Source organism: Cynocephalus volans, chromosome 4, assembly GCF_027409185.1.
Source record: "Cynocephalus volans isolate mCynVol1 chromosome 4, mCynVol1.pri, whole genome shotgun sequence".
Lineage (NCBI taxonomy): Eukaryota > Metazoa > Chordata > Mammalia > Dermoptera > Cynocephalidae > Cynocephalus > Cynocephalus volans.
The window spans coordinates 129919672-129938629 of NC_084463.1; the positions used below are offsets into that span (position 1 = coordinate 129919672).

The 18958-nt window shown below is 36.8% G+C and overlaps 1 protein-coding gene across 1 annotated transcript in view; it reads right to left on the reverse strand.

Moving 5' to 3' along the window:
* The window catches only part of DCDC1 (doublecortin domain containing 1), a 451490-nt gene that overhangs the window by 52308 nt on the left and 380224 nt on the right, over positions 1-18958 (reverse strand). Inside the window, exon 21 of the mRNA XM_063095688.1 lies at positions 3131-3312. Within this exon, the coding sequence (XP_062951758.1) occupies positions 3131-3312 (182 nt within the window). The remainder of the gene's footprint in view (positions 1-3130; positions 3313-18958) is intronic.

An 18958-nucleotide genomic window follows, 5' to 3' on the forward strand; every position in this document is an offset into this window, starting at 1 on the left:
ATGTTGTCAGCAACTTTACAGGAAATAGAAAGTATCAACAACAAAAAGTCCTGCATCTATGAATGTTATTCTAACATAGGGCTTGTTTTACACTGTTAGATCTTCCTTCAGCTTTGTAGATGGAAGAGCCAACAACAGAAAAAAGAACCCAAAACTATCAAGAGTGAATTATTAAATAACTAGAGACAGCCTAATCTTCTTTAAAGTCGGTAAGACTGCCACTTCATATTTGACAAGGCATATTTTGTAAAAATGGTCATACCAGGTGCTCTGCCTCTGAGCAGCTATCTAATTCTTGTTTTAGTAGGAAAACACTGATTAAAAGAAAAATTACAACCTATTTTACAAATACGATATAGGTTTGTGATATTTTTTAAAGTGGTTTATCGTAGATAAAAAACAAAATTAAACTACCCTTCCTTCAGTACAAGCATTAAATATAAATCAAAGAAAGGTGTTGTATAATGGTGAAATGAATTTCTAAAATAAGGTTAATTATATTTACAGAATTGGTAGTTTAGAAAGTAGGGGAACTTCCTAGACCTTGAAATTTTGGGGGAAATATTGTGTTAATTAGCACTGGTATCATTGACTCACATAGTATGTATATTTCAGGTATTAAAAACTCCAGAATCATTATGCTAACAACTATTTTCTTATGTAGGCATATAAGTACTTGTGTTACCTGTTATACATGATCATTTAGACATTGAATGGAAAATACTTTTGCATTTAGAATGTTAAGTACTTACTTTTCCAAAAGTTGGTGAAATTCAGTCTGGTTTATTTCCGTTTCAGAATATTTAGTGACACAGATTTCTTCTTTCCTTTCAGTGTTAACTTTTCTGAAACAAATGATCCAAGATTTGATTGATATGTCAGTATACATTGTCAATTATCTCTTAACTTATTTCAATATGTGACAAAATTATGAGGTTTTAATTTATCATGATTTGCCCTAAAATCATCTGGCTTTCTTAAAAAAAAGTTTCAAAAACTATCACAATTAAATACTAAACTTTATATTTTTATACTATGAGTATACTATGAGTAATTTAAGTTTAAACTTTTGTACTATGTGTAATTTATACAAGAAAATTAATATTCAATATTTTAATCTTCTAATAATGCTGAAAACTCTGAGATGTAAATTTATCAGCTCTGAAGAAAATTCATTCATATTGCCTGTAATGTTTTATCCATATGCAGTCATACATTGCGAAATGACGTCTCATTCAGTGACAAAGGGCATATATAATGATGGTCCAATAAAATTATGATACCATATTTTTCCTGTACCTTTTCTATGTGTAGATATGTTTAGAGACACAAATACTTACCGTTACTTTACAATTGCCTGCAGTATTTAGTATAGTATCATGCTGTACAGGTTTGTAGCCTAGGAGCAACAGGCTAGACCATACAGCCTAGGTGTGCACTAGGCTACACCGTCTAGGTTTGTGTAAGTGCACTCTGTGATGTTCACACAAGGACGAAATTGCCTGAGCACGCGTTTTTCAGAGCATATCAATGTTGCTAAGCAACACATGACTGTATTGTTCTATTATTAATACAAACCGAAACATTTTTAAACTGAAAAATAAATAATGACCATAGAAAATGGATGTTTAATTGGGATATATATCTGTTCAAATTTTCAAGTTAAGAAACTATTCTGTACATTTTTAAATCTCTATATTTTATTAAATGAAAGAAATACTGATCAAATATAGTTATTGATTCCTTCATGAATTAGAAGTGGTGATCAACTATAGTTAATCATTCATTCATTCACTCATTCATTCAGTAAGCACTGATTTAGGGCCTATCGTGGGGCCTTACTCATGTGGTTAACAAAGTGACTCTAATACCTTGATACTTGATTGACAAGAACACACTGTTCCGTGAGCATGCATTTAGACAGCAGAGAATTTCACATACTCTGCTAGAATAGTTGTCCAAATTTGCCAGTCCCTCAAAATGTTTTGATTACCTGAATGAACCATACGTTTTAAAACATTAATGTGATAAAATAATATCTGTATATATAGTTGAATCACAATTAAAGATATAGAATAAGAAAAAAGTAAATGTAGGAAGGAACAGAAATTATTTGTTAATTGTTGGTGTTTTAAAAAGAAGTCATACACTACTTTAAGGGCATTACCATCACATTTTACATGTAACGGAATGAGCTAATTATTAAATGTATGCGTCAAAGATTTCAATTTCAGGCTTGACTTTACTTTGAAGATTAATTTTTTACTTTATCATCTTTACAAGCAGTTCAGTGGTCAGCCAATCTGAATGTTACTCATTGTTCAGTGATGTATGAAGTATATTTAATCAATGTGAAGAGAGTAATATTAAACTATTATCAGCAACCTCAAATATTCTAAACATCTCAAAAGAAAGGTCAAGAGGTAATATCACTGCTAATAATATGAGAAACAATGTGTTTAACTCATTCTTTACATCAGAACTTTTCAATGATCTATGAGTCTTTTTGTCATAAAGTGTAATGAAAGCATAGCAAGTGATTTTTCTTCAATGTTGGAGAAATATTGGCTGTTTGGGAAGATTTATTCCAATGATAAGGTAAGCTAAAGTATAGATCAAAGCTTTTTTAGGATGATAAACTTTTAAAATATTATACCAAGAAAATAATATAAATTACATAAAGTTGTACTTTTGAGAGCTGTCTTTGTTCACTAAATATTCCAAACATTTAAACATAAATAATTGTGTATAAAAATTTAAATGAAGAATTACAAAATTACATTTAAGAAGAACTTTGAGTTCAATTATTTCAAGATACATTAATTAAATTCCAACAAAAATGCTAATTCAAAATGTACGCTGACCACATAACTTTTTTCAATCAGAGCTACTCATTTTTAACTCATTATCTTATCCTGTGCCTAGCCTGAATCAGCAGAGTTGAAATTAAGTTCCTGACATAAAAACTAAGTGAAACTTTGTATCTACTTTCATCCTCCAATATCAATATGGGAGCCTTTTTTCTAAATAATACAGAATTACCCCAGAAAAATGTTCATAATGGAAGAAGACAAAAATCTGTAGAAACCAGAGGAAGTATTTAATGGTAATATGAACACTTTGTTCTTACTGCATTTTCCGTCCAGGTGAGATATCCGGACTAATTACAGTAAGGGATCTGTTTTTATCCTTTTCTCCATTTGGCAAAACTCGGAGCTTCACAGGGACACATTGTTCTGGTGTCTTACACGTAGGTTTCTTCATGGGAGGACTGTTTGGAACAAGAAGTCCTTCTATTGGCCAATCAAACTCCTTCAGAAAGAAATGAAAAAAACATAATAATAAATGAGTCATTTCTATATTTCAAAAACATATTGAACACACTGTATCTTTAATCTTTTTTTCATATGACAAAAATTTATTAGGCACCTAAAATGTTCCAGACAATTCTAATTAATGTTTTATTTGAATAAAGAGGAAGTATAATTATTTTACAAATTTATGTAACAACAGTATTGTGTTGTGTTACAACATGGACAATTTATTTTCTTTCAGAGAAACATCATTCTAGAAAAACAGAACTGAATTAACCTGAAATTTTTTGCTCACATGTAAAATATCTTTAATCAGTACGAAGAAAGAAAGAATGCGCCAAAAGTGGTTTTCAGGAGTCTAAAATAATGTCTCCTTAAAGTAGATCTATTTGACAAAGAAGAGTATATTTGGAAAATATTCTGATAAAACAGTATAAGATAATAAAAGAACTTAAACACATTTTAGATCTTTCGGTTGTAGAACTCAGTTACTTTGTAGCTTTTTATCCATACATTCATTTACTTATTAATTCATCTATTTTCCAAATATTTATTGATTGTTTACTATATCCCAGGCATAGCAGTAGGCACTAGAAGTAAAACTATGAACAAGACAGGATACTCTCCCCCGGGATTTGTAGCAGGTCGTCAGAAACTTACCGAGAAATAAACTGGCAATTACAGTAGAGTAGTGTCAGTGCTGTATAACAGTAACAGGGTACAGGGTGTGACAGGACCACATGAGAGGAGAACCTAACTTGGAATTGTCCTATAACTGAGTCCTGAAGACTTACTAGGAATTAGTCTAGTAAAGAAAGGGTAACTCGGTTTTTCAAGATGGCGGCGGCTGCGGCGGCTGGCGCGGAGTAGCTGAGGTGGAAAAGGTGGCCACTGGGCCTCAGGCAGCCGGAAAACTTGTGGACCTTCCTCTCGCCATCTCTTAAGGGAGGACGGCTGCTGCTGGCCGGTCGTGGGGGTTCAACGCCACTTTGCCCCCGGCAGGAAAGGCTGCCTCATTTACAGGCAACAGCTTTGAAGTGTGGAGCAGGAAAAAAACTGTTTCTTAGCTGCAAAAGCGAGTCTCAAAACAGGGAACACGGCGCCAGGGCTGCTGTGGATGCAGCCAGGATCCCCGAGGCCAGGGCCGCGCTGAAGGTGGCCAGCTGCCCTATTCAGGATTCGAGGTTTCAGGCCAGCATTAAAGAAGATTCCTGGGAGCGCCCGAGCCGCGCCGCGACTGAACAGCCCAAGGCGGCAGCAGCGAGAACTGGGAAAGGCGGCAAACCAGAGACAGAGAGCGAGCACCCGACCTGGCACAGCACTGTGAGTGACCCCTGGCACAGCTCTGTTCGAGGGGTGGATGCCCACGCGGCTCCCGCCTGCACCACCAGGCCACTCACCGCCCAGTGCTGCCTCCATTTTCCCAGGTGCGGGCAGCCCCGCCCAGCTCGGCCATCACTGAGCCCTCCCACTTGCTTGGCCTGGCGCCGGGCTTTCCGGAGCCTGCGGACCGGCCTCTGCTCCCACTCCCTCCGCGGTTCTCTGGCGGGGCTGGTGGCGGGGGGCGTCCCCAGCCAGTGTCGGGAGGGCAAGGAAGTACGGGCGGGCCGACTGCCCCAGGTAAACTCCCTGTTACTGGGAGTCAGATACCATCTCTGCGGCCACCAGTTTGGAAAAAAGCCCTAACGAATTTCTGGTTGGGAATAGTGTGGTAGGAGAGTTCCCAGGTCCGCTTGAACCTGCCGGAGACCAGGCTGCAGGTGGGCGCTAGACTCGGTTTATACTGGGGGGATACAAAGGTGAACAAGACCCAAGAAAGATCTACATAGTGCTACAAAGGCACCCAGAGAGACCGGTCGTCTGTGCCTAGCAGAAACCTGGTAGACTTCCTGGGCGAGGCGGTGCCGAGCAGGGTCTTGAAGGCCCAGCTGATAGACGAGGGGTGCAGAAGACACGCCCCAGCCCAGCACAGTGCGCACAGAGTGGGGAGACGTGCGGCCAGGGAGGTGGAGACTCGACAGAAACCACACACCCGGTGGGGTTGCCACTGCACGATCTAACAGCCTGGGCCAGAGCACACGGAACAGGGAGAAGTCCTGCACAAGAAGTGAAAGCTCAACAGAGATCACACACCCTGGGGTACGTGATCCACCACCCCAGCAGAGTCCAATCTGACCAGAAAGGTGGCTCCCTGGAGAAGCCCAAGACCCGAGGCAACCAAACACACAAGGCACTAGAGGCCAACTGAGCAGTCACGGAGGGAGCCATACGAAATTGGCAACCACAGCAACATCCTAGTTAGTCATTAGTCTCAAACCGGTGGACTGTGAAATCCCCTGCCACAATGAATAAACACCAAAAAAAAGATACCAGAAATACAAAAAATCAAGAAAGTACACCACCAAAAGTTAATAAATCTCAAACTCTAGATCCTATAGAACAAGAAGCCCTTGAAATGACTGACAAGGAATTTCGAGTGATAATTCTAAGGAAACTGAATGAGATACAAGAAAACTCAGCTAGACATCATGATGAAATGAGGAAAAGTATACAGGATCTGAAAGAGGAAATGTACAAGGAAATCAATGTCCTGAAAAAAAATGTAGCAGAACTTGCTGAACTGAAGAAGTTATTCAACGAAATAAAAAACACAACGGAGAGTTTAACCAGCAGGCTTGTCGAAGTTGAAGAGAGAACCTCTGAACTTGAAGATGGGCTGTTTGAAATAACACAAGCAGACAAAAAGAAAGAAAAAAGAATCAAGGACATTGAAGAAAATCTGAGAGAGATATCAGACAACCTTAAGCGATCAAATATCCGAGTCATGGGTATTCCAGAAGGGGAGGAAAATGGAGATTCCATTGAAAACATATTCAACAAAATAGTGGCAGAAAACTTCCCGGGTATAGGAAAAATCACAGATCTTCAGATCCAGGAAGCTCAAAGATCTCCAAATGTATTCAACCCAAAAAGACCTTCTCCAAGACATGTCATAGTCAAATTGGCAAAACTCAGAGATAAAGAGAGAATCTTAAAAGCTGCAAGAGAGAAGCGTCAAATCACCTATAAGGGAGCCCCAATCAGGTTAACATCAGACTTTTCATCACAAACCCTAAAAGCTAGAAAGGAATGGGATGATATTTTCAAAATACTAAAAGACAAAGATTGCCAGCCAAGAATACTCTACCCTGCAAGGCTATCCTTCCGAAATGAGGGGCAAATAGTATATTTCTCAGACAAACAAAAACTGCGGGAGTTCACTACCACACAACCACCCTTACAAGAAATCCTCAAGGGAGTACTGGGTTTGGTTCCTGAAAAATAACTACCACTGCCATAAAAACCCAAGAAAAATCAATACCCACTAGTATAATAAAAATGGCATTCATGAAGAGAAAACAAGCTAACAAAAACACTATCTACAACCTAAGGAACCAACAAACACAGAAAACAAACAGTAAATCAGAAAGCAAGGAACAAAAGACACCTAAGACAACCAAACAACCAATAAAATGCTAGGAATAAATCAACACCTTTCAATAACAACTCTTAATGTAAAAGGCTTAAATTCCCCAATTAAAAGACACAGACTGGCTGACTGGATCAAAAAGCAGGACCCAACTATATGCTGCCTACAAGAGATCCACCTCACCCATAAAGATTCACACAGACTAAGAGTGAAAGGATGGAAAAAGATTTACCATGCAAACAGAAAAGAAAAACGAGCTGGAGTAGCTATTCTTATATCTGACAAAATAGACTTTAAACTAAAAACCATAAAAAGAGACAATGAGGGACACTACTTAATGATAAAAGGACTGATCCATCAAAAAGACATAACAATCATAAATATGTATGCACCCAATGTTGGAGCAGCCAGATTTATAAAACAAACTCTATTAGACCTAAAGAAGGAAATAGACACTAATACCATAATAGCAGGGGACTTGAACACCCCACTGTCAATATTAGACAGATCATCTAGGCAAAGAATCAGTAGAGAAACACAAGATCTAAACAAGACTCTAGACCAATTGGAATTGCCAGATATCTACAGAACATTCCACCCAACAACCTCAGAATATTCATTTTTCTCATCAGCACATGGATCATTCTCCAGGATAGATCACATATTAGGTCACAAATCAAGTCTCAATAAATTCAAAAAAATTGGAATTATCCGATGTATCTTCTCAGACCACAATGGATTAAAACTAGAAATTAATAACAAACGAAACTCTGGAAACTATACAAACACATGGAAATTAAACAGCATTCTACTTAATGACATATGGGTCCAAGAAGAAATCAAGCAGGAAATCAAAAAATTTAATGAAACTAATGAAAACAATGATACATCATACCAAAACCTGTGGGACACTGCAAAAGCAGTATTGAGGGGAAAATTTATTGCATTAAATGCTCACTTCAGAAGAATGGAAAGATAGCAAGTGAACAACCTAACACTTCACCTTAAAGAACTAGAAAAACAAGAACAATCCAAACCTAAAGTTAGCAGATGGAAAGAAATCATTAAGATCAGAGCAGAACTGAATGAAATTGAAAACCAAAAAACAATTCAAAAGATCAACGAATCAAAAAGTTGGTTTTTTGAAAAGATAAATAAAATTGACAAACCATTAGCATGGCTAACAAAAAAAAGAAGAAAGAAGACTCAAATAACAAAAATTAGAAATGAAAAAGGCGATATTACAACTGATTCATCTGAAATACAAGGAATCATTCGAGACTACTATAAACAACTATACGCCAACAAATTTGAAAATCTGGAGGAAATGGATAAATTTCTGGACACACACAATCTCCCAAAACTGAACCGTGAAGACGTAGAAAATTTGAACAGACCAATAACAATAAAGGAGATTGAAGCTGTTATCAGAAGGCTCCCAACAAAGAAAAGCCCAGGACCAGATGGATTCACAGCAGAATTTTACCAAACATTCAAAGAGGAATTGACACCGATTCTTTACAAACTATTCCAAAAGATTGAAACGGACGCAACTCTCCCAAACTCATTCTATGAAGCAAACATTATCCTGATACCAAAACCAGGTAAAGATATAACCAAAAAAGAAAACTACAGGCCGATATCCTTGATGAAAATAGATGCAAAAATCCTCACTAAAATACTAGCAAACAGAATACAGCAACACATACGTAAAATTATTCATCACGATCAAGTGGGATTCATCCCAGGGATGCAAGGTTGGTTCAACATACGCAAATCAATAAATGTGATACACCATATTAATAAACTCAAACACAAGGACCATATGATCATCTCTATAGATGCTGAAAAAGCATTTGATAAAGTTCAGCACTCATTCATGACAAAGACCCTCTATAAGTTAGGTATAGAGGGAAAGTATCTCAACATAATTAAAGCCATATATGCCAAACCCACAGCCAATATCATCCTGAATGGGGAAAAGCTGAAAGCTTTTCCTTTAAGAACAGGAACTAGACAAGGATGCCCACTCTCACCACTCCTATTCAACATAGTGTTGGAAGTACTAGCCAGAGCAATCAGAGAAGAGAAGGAAATAAAGGGCATCCAGATTGGAAAAGATGAAGTCAAACTGTCCCTGTTTGCAGATGACATGATCCTATATAACGAACAGCCTAAAACCTCTACAAAAAAACTGCTGGAATTGATAAATGATTTCAGCACAGTAGCAGGATACAAAATCAACACACAAAAATCAGTAGCATTTCTTTTCTCCAATAGTGAACATGCAGAAAGAGAAATCAAGAAAGCCTGCCCATTTACAATAGCCACCAAAAAAATAAAATACTTAGGAATTGAGTTAACCAAGGAGGTGAAAAATCTCTATAATGAGAACTACAAACCACTGCTGAGAAAAATTAGAGAGGATACAAGAAGATGGAAAGATATCCCATGCTCTTGGATTGGAAGAATCAACATAGTGAAAATGTCCATACTACCCAAAGTGATATACAAATTCAATGCAATCCCCATCAAAATTCCAAAGACATTTTTCTCAGAAATGGAAAAAACTATCCACACATTTATATGGAACAATAAAAGACCACGCATAGCCAAAGCAATGCTGAGCAAAAAAAATAAAGCTGGAGGAATAACACTACCTGACTTTAAGCTATACTACAAAGCTATAATAACCAAAACAGTATGGTACTGGCATAAAAACAGACACACTGACCAATGGAATAGAATAGAGAATCCAGAAATCAACCCACACACTTACTGTCAGCTGATCTTTGACAAAGGCACCAAGCCTATTCACTGGCGAAGGGACTGCCTCTTCAGCAAATGGTGCTGGGATAACTGGATATCCATATGCAGGAGAATCAAACGAGATCCATACCTCTCGCCGTATACTAAAATCAACTCAAAATGGATTAAGGATTTAAATATACACCCTGAAACAATAAAACTTCTTAAAGAAAACATAGGAGAAACACTTCAGGAAATAGGACTGGGCACAGACTTCATGAATACGACCCCAAAAGCACGGGCAACCAAAGGAAAAATAAACAAATGGGATTATATCAAACTAAAAAGCTTCTGCACAGCAAAAGAAACAATTAAAAGAGTTAAAAGACAACCAACAGAGTGGGAGAAAATATTTGCAAAATATATATCTGACAAAGGATTAATATCCAGAATATATAAGGAACTCAAACAACTTTACAAGAAGAAAACAAGCAACCCAATTAAAAAATGGGCAAAAGAGCTAAATAGGCATTTCTCTAAGGAAGATATACAAATGGCCAACAGACATATGAAAAAATGCTCAACATCACTCAGCATCCGGGAAATGCAAATCAAAACCACATTGAGATACCATCTAACCCCAGTTAGGATGGCTAAAATCCAAAAGACTATGAACGATAAATGCTGGCGAGGCTGCGGAGAAAAAGGAACTCTCATACATTGTTGGTGGGACTGCAAAATGGTGCAGCCTCTATGGAAAATGGTATGGAGGTTCCTCAAACAATTGCAGATAGATCTATCATACGACCCAGCTATCCCACTGTTGGGAATATACCCAGAGGAATGGAAATCATCAAGTCGAAGGTATACCTGTTTCCCTATGTTCATCGCAGCACTCTTTACAATAGCCAAGAGTTGGAACCAGCCCAAATGCCCATCATCAGATGAGTGGATACGGAAAATGTGGTACATCTACACAATGGAATACTACTCAGCTATAAAAACGAATGAAATACTGCCATTTGCAACAACATGGATGGACCTTGAGAGAATTATATTAAGTGAAACAAGTCAGGCACAGAAAGAGAAATACCACATGTTCTCACTTATTGGTGGGAGCTAAAAATTAATATATAAATTCACACACACACACAAAAACTGGGGGGGGGGGGGAAGAAGATATAACAACCACAATTATTTGAAGTTGATATGACAAGCAAACAGAAAGGACATTGTTGGGGGGAGGGGGGGAGGGAGAAGGGAGGGAGGTTTTGGTGATGGGGAGCAATAATCAGCCACAATGTATATCGACAAAATAAAATTTAAAAAAAAAATAAAGAAAGAAAGAAAGGGTAAAAAGAGTGACAGAGTGTGTGTGTCATACTTTAGGATTAATACAACATGATGTTGGGTAACAAAAGGAGGCAAGTAGGGCTCCCAGGTTGGTAATTTGGGCAGCTGGGTGGATGGTATTGCCATTGTCAGAGACAGAGCCTTGGGGAAAGGGTGATGGGAGATGATGTTAGGTAAGGTTCAAGTTTATTTTCTTCCTTTCCTTTCCTTTCTTCTTTTTTCCTTTCCTTTCTTTTCTTTCCTTTCCTTTTCTCTTTCTCTTTCTCTCTCTCTTCCCACTTCTTTCTCACTTTTTCTACCCACATGAACAATTGTCCTGGCAGTATCCCCCATTAATCTGCAATGACCATCCCATAAAATATCACAGTCCCATATAAGTGGAGGTCTGTTTCTGTGTGTTCTCTTCTCTCCAGTTTGTCAATGTGTTTACCCCTGCACAGTACCATACAGCCTTGATTACAAGAGTTTTGTATCTGGTAAGTCTTGATATCTTGTAGGACAAGTACCCCCACCATGTTATTCTTCTTTGGGAATTGGCTGTTGTTGGTCCTTTGCTAATTCATATACATTTAAAAATCAGCTTGGTCTGTTTTTTAAAAATCTGTATGGGATATAAATGCTTTATATTATGTTAACAAATTTCCAAGTTTTGTTTTTTTTTCTTGAATGTGCATTGAATCATGTAAAGCTCTTTTTCCTGTATTTATTGAGATGTGCTCATATGACTATTTGTATTTTCATCAGCCGTGTATTAATTAATTGATTTTTCAAATTTTAAACTAACCTTGCATTTCTGGATAAATCTAAATTGGTCACGATGTATTATCTTTTTAATAGATTATTGAATTCAATTTGCTAATATTTTCTTTAGGATTGTACATTCATAAATTAAATTAACATGTAATTTTCTCATAGTATCCTCATCAATGTTCGGTATCAAGTTTACTATAGTCTCATGAAATGAGTTGAAAAGTGTTGCTTCTCTTTTTATATTCTGAAATATTTGTTTCTTTTATGTTTGGTAGAATTTTCCAGTAAAACTGTGAGGTTACGGTGTTCTTTGAGGAGAGATTTTAACTACTGATTCTATTTCCTCTATGGCTATTGAACTATTCAGGCATCTGTCTCTCCTTGATTCCATGTTGTTATGTTACTTTTGTCCAGGAATTTGAACATTTTATTTATCTAAGTTATTATATTTAGTAGCATAAAGTGACTTTTTATATCTTTTATTATCTTCTTAATCTCTCAGCATTTATACTTACATCTTTCCTTTATACTTAATATTATTTCTTTTCTCTTTTTCCCTTAATCAGTTTGTTCAGATATATACATTTTATTAATATTTTCAAAGAACCGATTTTTGGCTTTGATGATTCTGTTTTATATGTATCATCTATTATATCTGTTTCTGCTTTTACAATTTACTATCTTCTTCCTTCTAATTTTTTGAGTTCATTCTACTATTATTTTCCTAACTTCTCAAGTCGGATGCTCATCTCATTAATTTCTAGCCTCTCTTTTTTTTTTAAATATAATCATTGAGGGTTATAAATTTCCTTCAAGTATGCTTTAGCTGCATCCCACACATTTTGCTTTGGTTCTAAATATTTCTTTTTTAAATTTTCACTATAATTTCTTCTTTGTCTCACAAGTTAGTTGAAATGTCTTTTTAAATTTCCCAATATAGGGCCTTTTCTAACTATTTATTTAGTTATTTATTACTAACAATCTATCAGCAAAACCTGCTTCCATTTTCAAAATACATCAAGGACCCAAATACTTTTTGTCACCTCCACTCCCACCACCCTAGTCCAAGACACTATTTTCTCTCACCTAGAGTTTGTTGAAGTCTCCTCACTGCTTATTCCTGCTTCCACCTTAGCCTCACTCATCATAATGATCCTATTAACACTTAAGTCAGAGCACATCACTCCTCTGCTCCCAACCCTCCAAATCTTCCCATCTCAGAGCAAAAGCCAAAGGTCTTACAATGGCCCCCAAGGCCCTGCATGATCTGTAACCCCTCTTTTCTCTCTGACCTCATCTCTGTTGTTCTCCCCCGCATTCACACTGCTTCTGCTGTATTTTACCTCACTGTTCCTCAGACACATCCTCTCAGGGTCTTTGCATTTCCCAGCATGCTCCTGCTCTAGAGATCTACCTGTTCTTCAGGTCTTTATTCAAGCATCACCTCAATGAAGCCTTTCTTGGCTTTCTGAAATTTCCACGTCATGCCCTGTTCCCCACCTCCCCAATACTCCCTACTCCTCCCCTTGCTTCTGCTTTATTCTTAGCTCTCATCACTGACTTTTATTCAGAAGGGCATCTTGGGAGGTGGTTGAGAGCTTGGGCTACACTGCTAGACTTCCTGCACTTGCATCTTTGATCCACCATTCTAATGGTATGACTTTGAACAAGCCTTTGACCAAAGACAGATGGAAGCTGATAGATAAATTCTTCCCTCTTTCTCCTCCAGGAGAGACTCTCCTAAGAAAACTGTTTAAATGGTTTCTTGGACGACAGCTCAATAGCACATTCTCATATCGGCTATCTTTGCACCCCTGCCTGTCCCTTACTCCCTGCTCCCTGAGGCTGTACTTCCTAATAAAGTAGTAGCACATAAGCCATTTGCCTCAGGTTCTGCTTTCTGGGGAACCCAGGCAAAAACACCATAATCCATATGAAGGAAAAGTTGGAGAAGCTTCCTAACAGGGATATAGCTACCAACTCCCAAAGAAGGAAGAAGTCATATGGGGCAAGCAAAAGCCTCAGATAATCACTACACAGGTGGTCCTAGGATCCTGCGAGTGTCCACCTGAAATGACAAAGATGAAGATACATGTATATTGGAAAGCTCCGCTGCCATGGTAGGCCAGTACAGACCAAGACACATGGCCTTTAGTTTATGGAAGAAGAGAACATTTTTAAAAAGTAGTACAACTTACATGCAATTATATTTACTTACATTCTCTAAAAGTTTTTAGAATCTTGCAATTATACTGAAAAAAAGTGTTTTAAATAAATTATAAACAAAATATGAAGGTCGTGAAGATTAAATATTTTGAAATGGCATCTGATTATGATGTGCTAATTTGTGAGATGAGTGAATAAATAACCTTAACTGCATTTAATTAGGAGAAAAGCAGTATAAATAAATGTTTTAAAATCTGATGAGCTGAGTGCTTTTCAGTTTAATGGTTTTTCCTTGATATTATTATTTTGATTAGCAAACATGTTAATAACAGTGGCAAACAATGAGGCCAACTTATCACACATCTAAGTAAGCAAAATTCGAATTAAAGAAGTTTGATTTTATTCCTGATCTTCATTGAGAACTTTTCACCTGTATGAAGATTAAATTGCAGAGAGCGGACTATAAAGTGTTTGTTTAGATAAGTGTTTATTATCTATGAATGGAGCGACATGGAACAGCTTTCCCTTGCTATGGTTACTGAGAAAAAGTATCAAAGGTTATGATGAACTCATCGTACATGATAGTACTTCAAAAAGGTCATGGAAAGATTCATATTATCTTTTAGTTTTATATTTCCATGACCTTTTTGAAGTACCCTTGTATTTTTATTTGAAACCATCCTATTGTACAAAGGTGTTACTTAGTGTAGGTGGTAGTAGTGAGGTGGGGTTGCATAACTTCTTCAAGAAGTAAGTTTGGAACTGATCTGTAACTATTCTACAGCAAAGATATTAAGCAATTCAGAGCAAATCAACTTTCACACTAGTTTGAGTCATGAAAGATCATGAAGCATGGGTTGGATACATCAGAGAAAAATCTCATTAAAAAATTACTGTCATATTGAAGCGCTAGTGTAAAATAGCTAATATTTCCCCCTTTCTTTTTGAACCATGGAAGGGAAAGGCAAAAGAAACAAGATTCTCGCTCATGCTTAGTCTGTGACACCTGTCAATTCATAGACTTAGGAAGTAAAACTAGTATTATTTTTCAATATCCCAAGCATGCTGTATTTCTGATGAACATATCTGAAATGTGCTATCTTAGATCCTGGCTATGTTTTAGATCCTCACACTTCCAGCTTGTCTCATGATGAGTGGTAGCCACTGCAGACATTGGCTTTAGCACCATCATAGCACTGCTGCCTTAGACAGCTTCCTTTATTTCCCAGTTGTATGAAGAAAGCCCAAGAGCCTTCTCTCCTTAATATGAGACATCACAGAAACCCAGTCCAAAGAGATGAAAAATTAACTTGGGTTTCAAAACTTCCCAAATATATGAGCTACCACTAGCAGTTCTTCCCCTAAGCTGCTTAACTTCTTGTTCTGGTATTTGAGGCACTTTTACTTTTTCCTTCATGGACATATGAAATTTGGTGTCAGGATAATGAAGGACAACAAAAACATGGATAATTAAGCTGACTGCAGCGCTGCTTCTTCCCCCTCCATTTTCTCAGTTGGAATTCTTATGTTCCCATTAATTTCTTTATTGGTTTCTCTGTGTTCACACTATTGTATGGCACAGCTGCATTGCCAGGAGACCCTTGATGGGCCATGATGCTCCCTTAAATTGATAATTCTGCTGTCTATTTTTCACCTATCTCTCATAACCAAAGACAGCCTGTGTTTGTTTTGAGAGCCAGCTCCTAACAAGTGATCTAAGTTGCTCAGTCATTTTGGCCCTCCATCATCTGTTTTTTTTATTAGTTAATAGATTCTTCAATTTTTTCTCTTGAGCCTTCCCACACCTCCTTTTTCTCCTTTTATTCTGACAGCTAATTATCATCTCTTAACAGATTAATAAAATATGTACTTTTAATATTCTTTTGTCTAGCATGGGCCCATGTAAATAGATATATTCTAATTTAGTAACATAGAAATTTTAAAATCACTATCCAGTGCAGTGGCACATCACAAAATCTTAAGTCTTTTCATACTCACTTTTTTTAATGATTTCATCCTTGGATATGAAAATTCATTGCTCCTTATCTTTAAGAATTTAGAAGTACAATTTCTCAACTCACAACTTTTTCCCCAAGGGGTGAAAAAAATAACCTGAGTTCCTATAAATTATTCCAGCAAACTTAGTCACAGAATAAACCAAAAGAATTAATTGTGGGTTTTTATAAGGCTTTTACATATTTTAAAAACACTGATATCTTCAGATATAGAAAATGCTGTTTGTTCATTAAAATATTATCAATTGCATTTTAGGATGAATAATATTTAAAAGTGAGAACAGCATGAAATCCGTTCTCAGAGCAGCTGTCACCACTGAGAGGTAAACAGTTTTTGGTGTTAATTCCATTTTTCCATATTGCACGTATTTCCTTAAAATCTTTCCTTGTCATCATTCTATTTTGGTTCTTGCCAAGGAATTAACAGAAGGATTGGAGTCTCACTCCGAATGGTATTTGTTAGGAGGTTTTCTTAGATTCAGTATTTTGATTTAATTTTCAGGCCCACTCAGACAATCAGCCTGTCTAATCTTTCTTCATACTGATGGTACGACTGAATGAAGGCTCAACAAATAACCTTGACTGCTGGGATACCAAACTTTTTATGTGAGTTTCTTCTTTCTCCCTTCTTTATCTTTTGTTCATCAATTCTACTTTCTTCCTTTTCTGGTTTATTCTTTTTTGACTCATAGCCTATATTTCTTAAACTGTAAGCTTCATGAAGGTGGGGAACATGTCTCTCTCCTTCCTTGCTCTGTTTGCATTGCCTAAATATACAATAAATAATGGTTAGATAAACAGTAGAAAGGTTAAATCTGAATTAATACATTTGCTTATAGTGTCCAAAGTATTCTTAATCCACAATGCAAATGTCACATTTCCTAATCACAGTTTATTTACATGAAAAGTCTTTCCAACCAAAATATTAACTGCATGTACTTATACACTGAAATAAATTCATTTTTTTGCTAAAAAGTCCATTATGTGAAAATGGTACTGGAAGAAAATATAATTCCTTCAAATAAAATGGATCTGGCTTGAAGTGAAATAGATTTTATTTAATTTGAATGGGAGCTATCTGATTTCCCTGCTTGGTAAGTATCTTCTCTTCCTCAAACATTTCAAGAAGTGGCAGAACCCTTAGACTAAGTCATTTTGAAATACATGGTCAATTTGTCTGACTTTGGCTGATTTAATGTCTGTCCTTTCCTTTCAGTTTATAAATGAAGTCCAGAATCTTGTTGGGGTACAGTCACTTACCCACTCCACTCAAAAGTTCTGTTTGAATGGCTAGAGAACTTTGGAGTAGTCTATATTTATTTCTAAGATCATTCAGTTGTCAAATCCAAGACCATCAGCAAAAATACTATTTTTTTTAAGGTAAATGTTAAAAGGAACCTAGTTAACTTAGGTTCCCTAATATAATTACTTTCATTTAAATCAATTAATTAATTGAATTACTTTTACTTATATACCATGCTACTTGGGCTGTCTGGATCCTCAGATGCCTCAGAGGAAATGGCTTTTGTCTTATCTGGCTATTGGACAACCTGCAGACATCTGCTCACCACGAGTTAAGGTGTAAGTTACCCTGCCTGCTCTCTGGGTTTTAGCCTCTGTCCTCCCTGAACCTCCAGAAAAAAATTTAAAATCAGTGCAATTCAGTCTTTTTTCTTGGCTCATGCTGGGCCTACTAGTCTCTCCACACCACCCCTCCACCCTTGGCTTCATGTTGGCTTTCACCACTGCTACAAACACTGAGTCTCACCACACATTAATTCATCCAGCCACTAGCCCAGGTTGCCCAACCCACAGCCTCCTGTATTTTGAAGAATTCCTTTTTCTTTCAATAAAAATCAGCTTTCTAGACTGTTGCTTCACTCGATATAAGGGCATTATCACTAGGGCAATGACTTCTTGGTTTCAGACTTCATTTGTCCTTTCCCAAAAGTGCTGAGACTCATTGATTCAATCAGTGATGAGGCACAGGGAATCATTATTTAAAGGGAAAGAAAAAACTTGGTGAAGACCAGAAAATTTGATAAAATAGGTGAGTTGATTGACCCTCTGCTTCAAATTTAAAAAGTCAGAATAAAATATTTTTTAAAAATCTTTTATAATGTATCATTGACCTAGCAATAAAGTAAGACATACTAGAGACTCAGAGAGGTAAATAGAATGCTGAACCTGGCATTTATCTTGAAGGAATTTGCTAAACCCCAATGAACTTCAGCTTCTGTTTCCATAGTCTTGCAAGGGGAAGATTAAAGAGACAAACTGTACAGCCCAACCACGGTACAAAGTCTAATAGGAGACCCTCTCCCCTCATGAAACAAGAATCACAATAGGCTAAATTTCATTGAAAAGGCAAATCAGAAATAATACCTCTCCAGACAGTTGCAAGTATGTCTCCAACATATTTACTATGTGGAGAAAAAAAAATAATCTTCATTGAGAATATGTACCACAGGCTGACCTTTGCTTGAGTTTGAAAGACATTAGACAAAGATGAAGAGAAAATTAATAATCTGGAAGAAAATGTCTGATAACATGATGCAAAAATGCATCAAAAAGAGACAAAGAGATGGCAAATATGGAAGAGGTTAAAAGACACAAAAGTCAAAACAAGAAGCTCTAGCATACACCTAGTCAGAGTTCTATAAAGAATGAAGTGAGGAAATACAGGAGAGAAAATATTTGAAGACATGATAGGTGATAATTTTCCAGGAAATATGCAAGATGCCAATCCACAGATTCAAGAACCCCAAAGAATCTGAAGCAGGATTTAAAAAAAAAAAATCCTGTCTTAGATCTATTGTGGTGAAACTGTAGAATACCAAAAGAAAAAAGAAGATATTAAAAGCAGGCAGAGAAAAAAGGTAGATAACCTTCAAAGGAATAACATTTAAAATGACAGCTGACTTCTCTATAACGGCAACGGAAGGTAGAAATCATGATGATATCTTCAGCTTGCTAAGTAAAAATACATCACATAAATGGGAGCAAAATAAAGACATTTCCAGCTAAGTAAAAACTGAAAGAGTGTGCTACCAATCACTACAGGAAGGGTACACTAGGCAGAAGAAAAGCAGCCCCAGGTAGGACTGAGTAATAAGGAATCATAACAAGAAATATCAAAAATG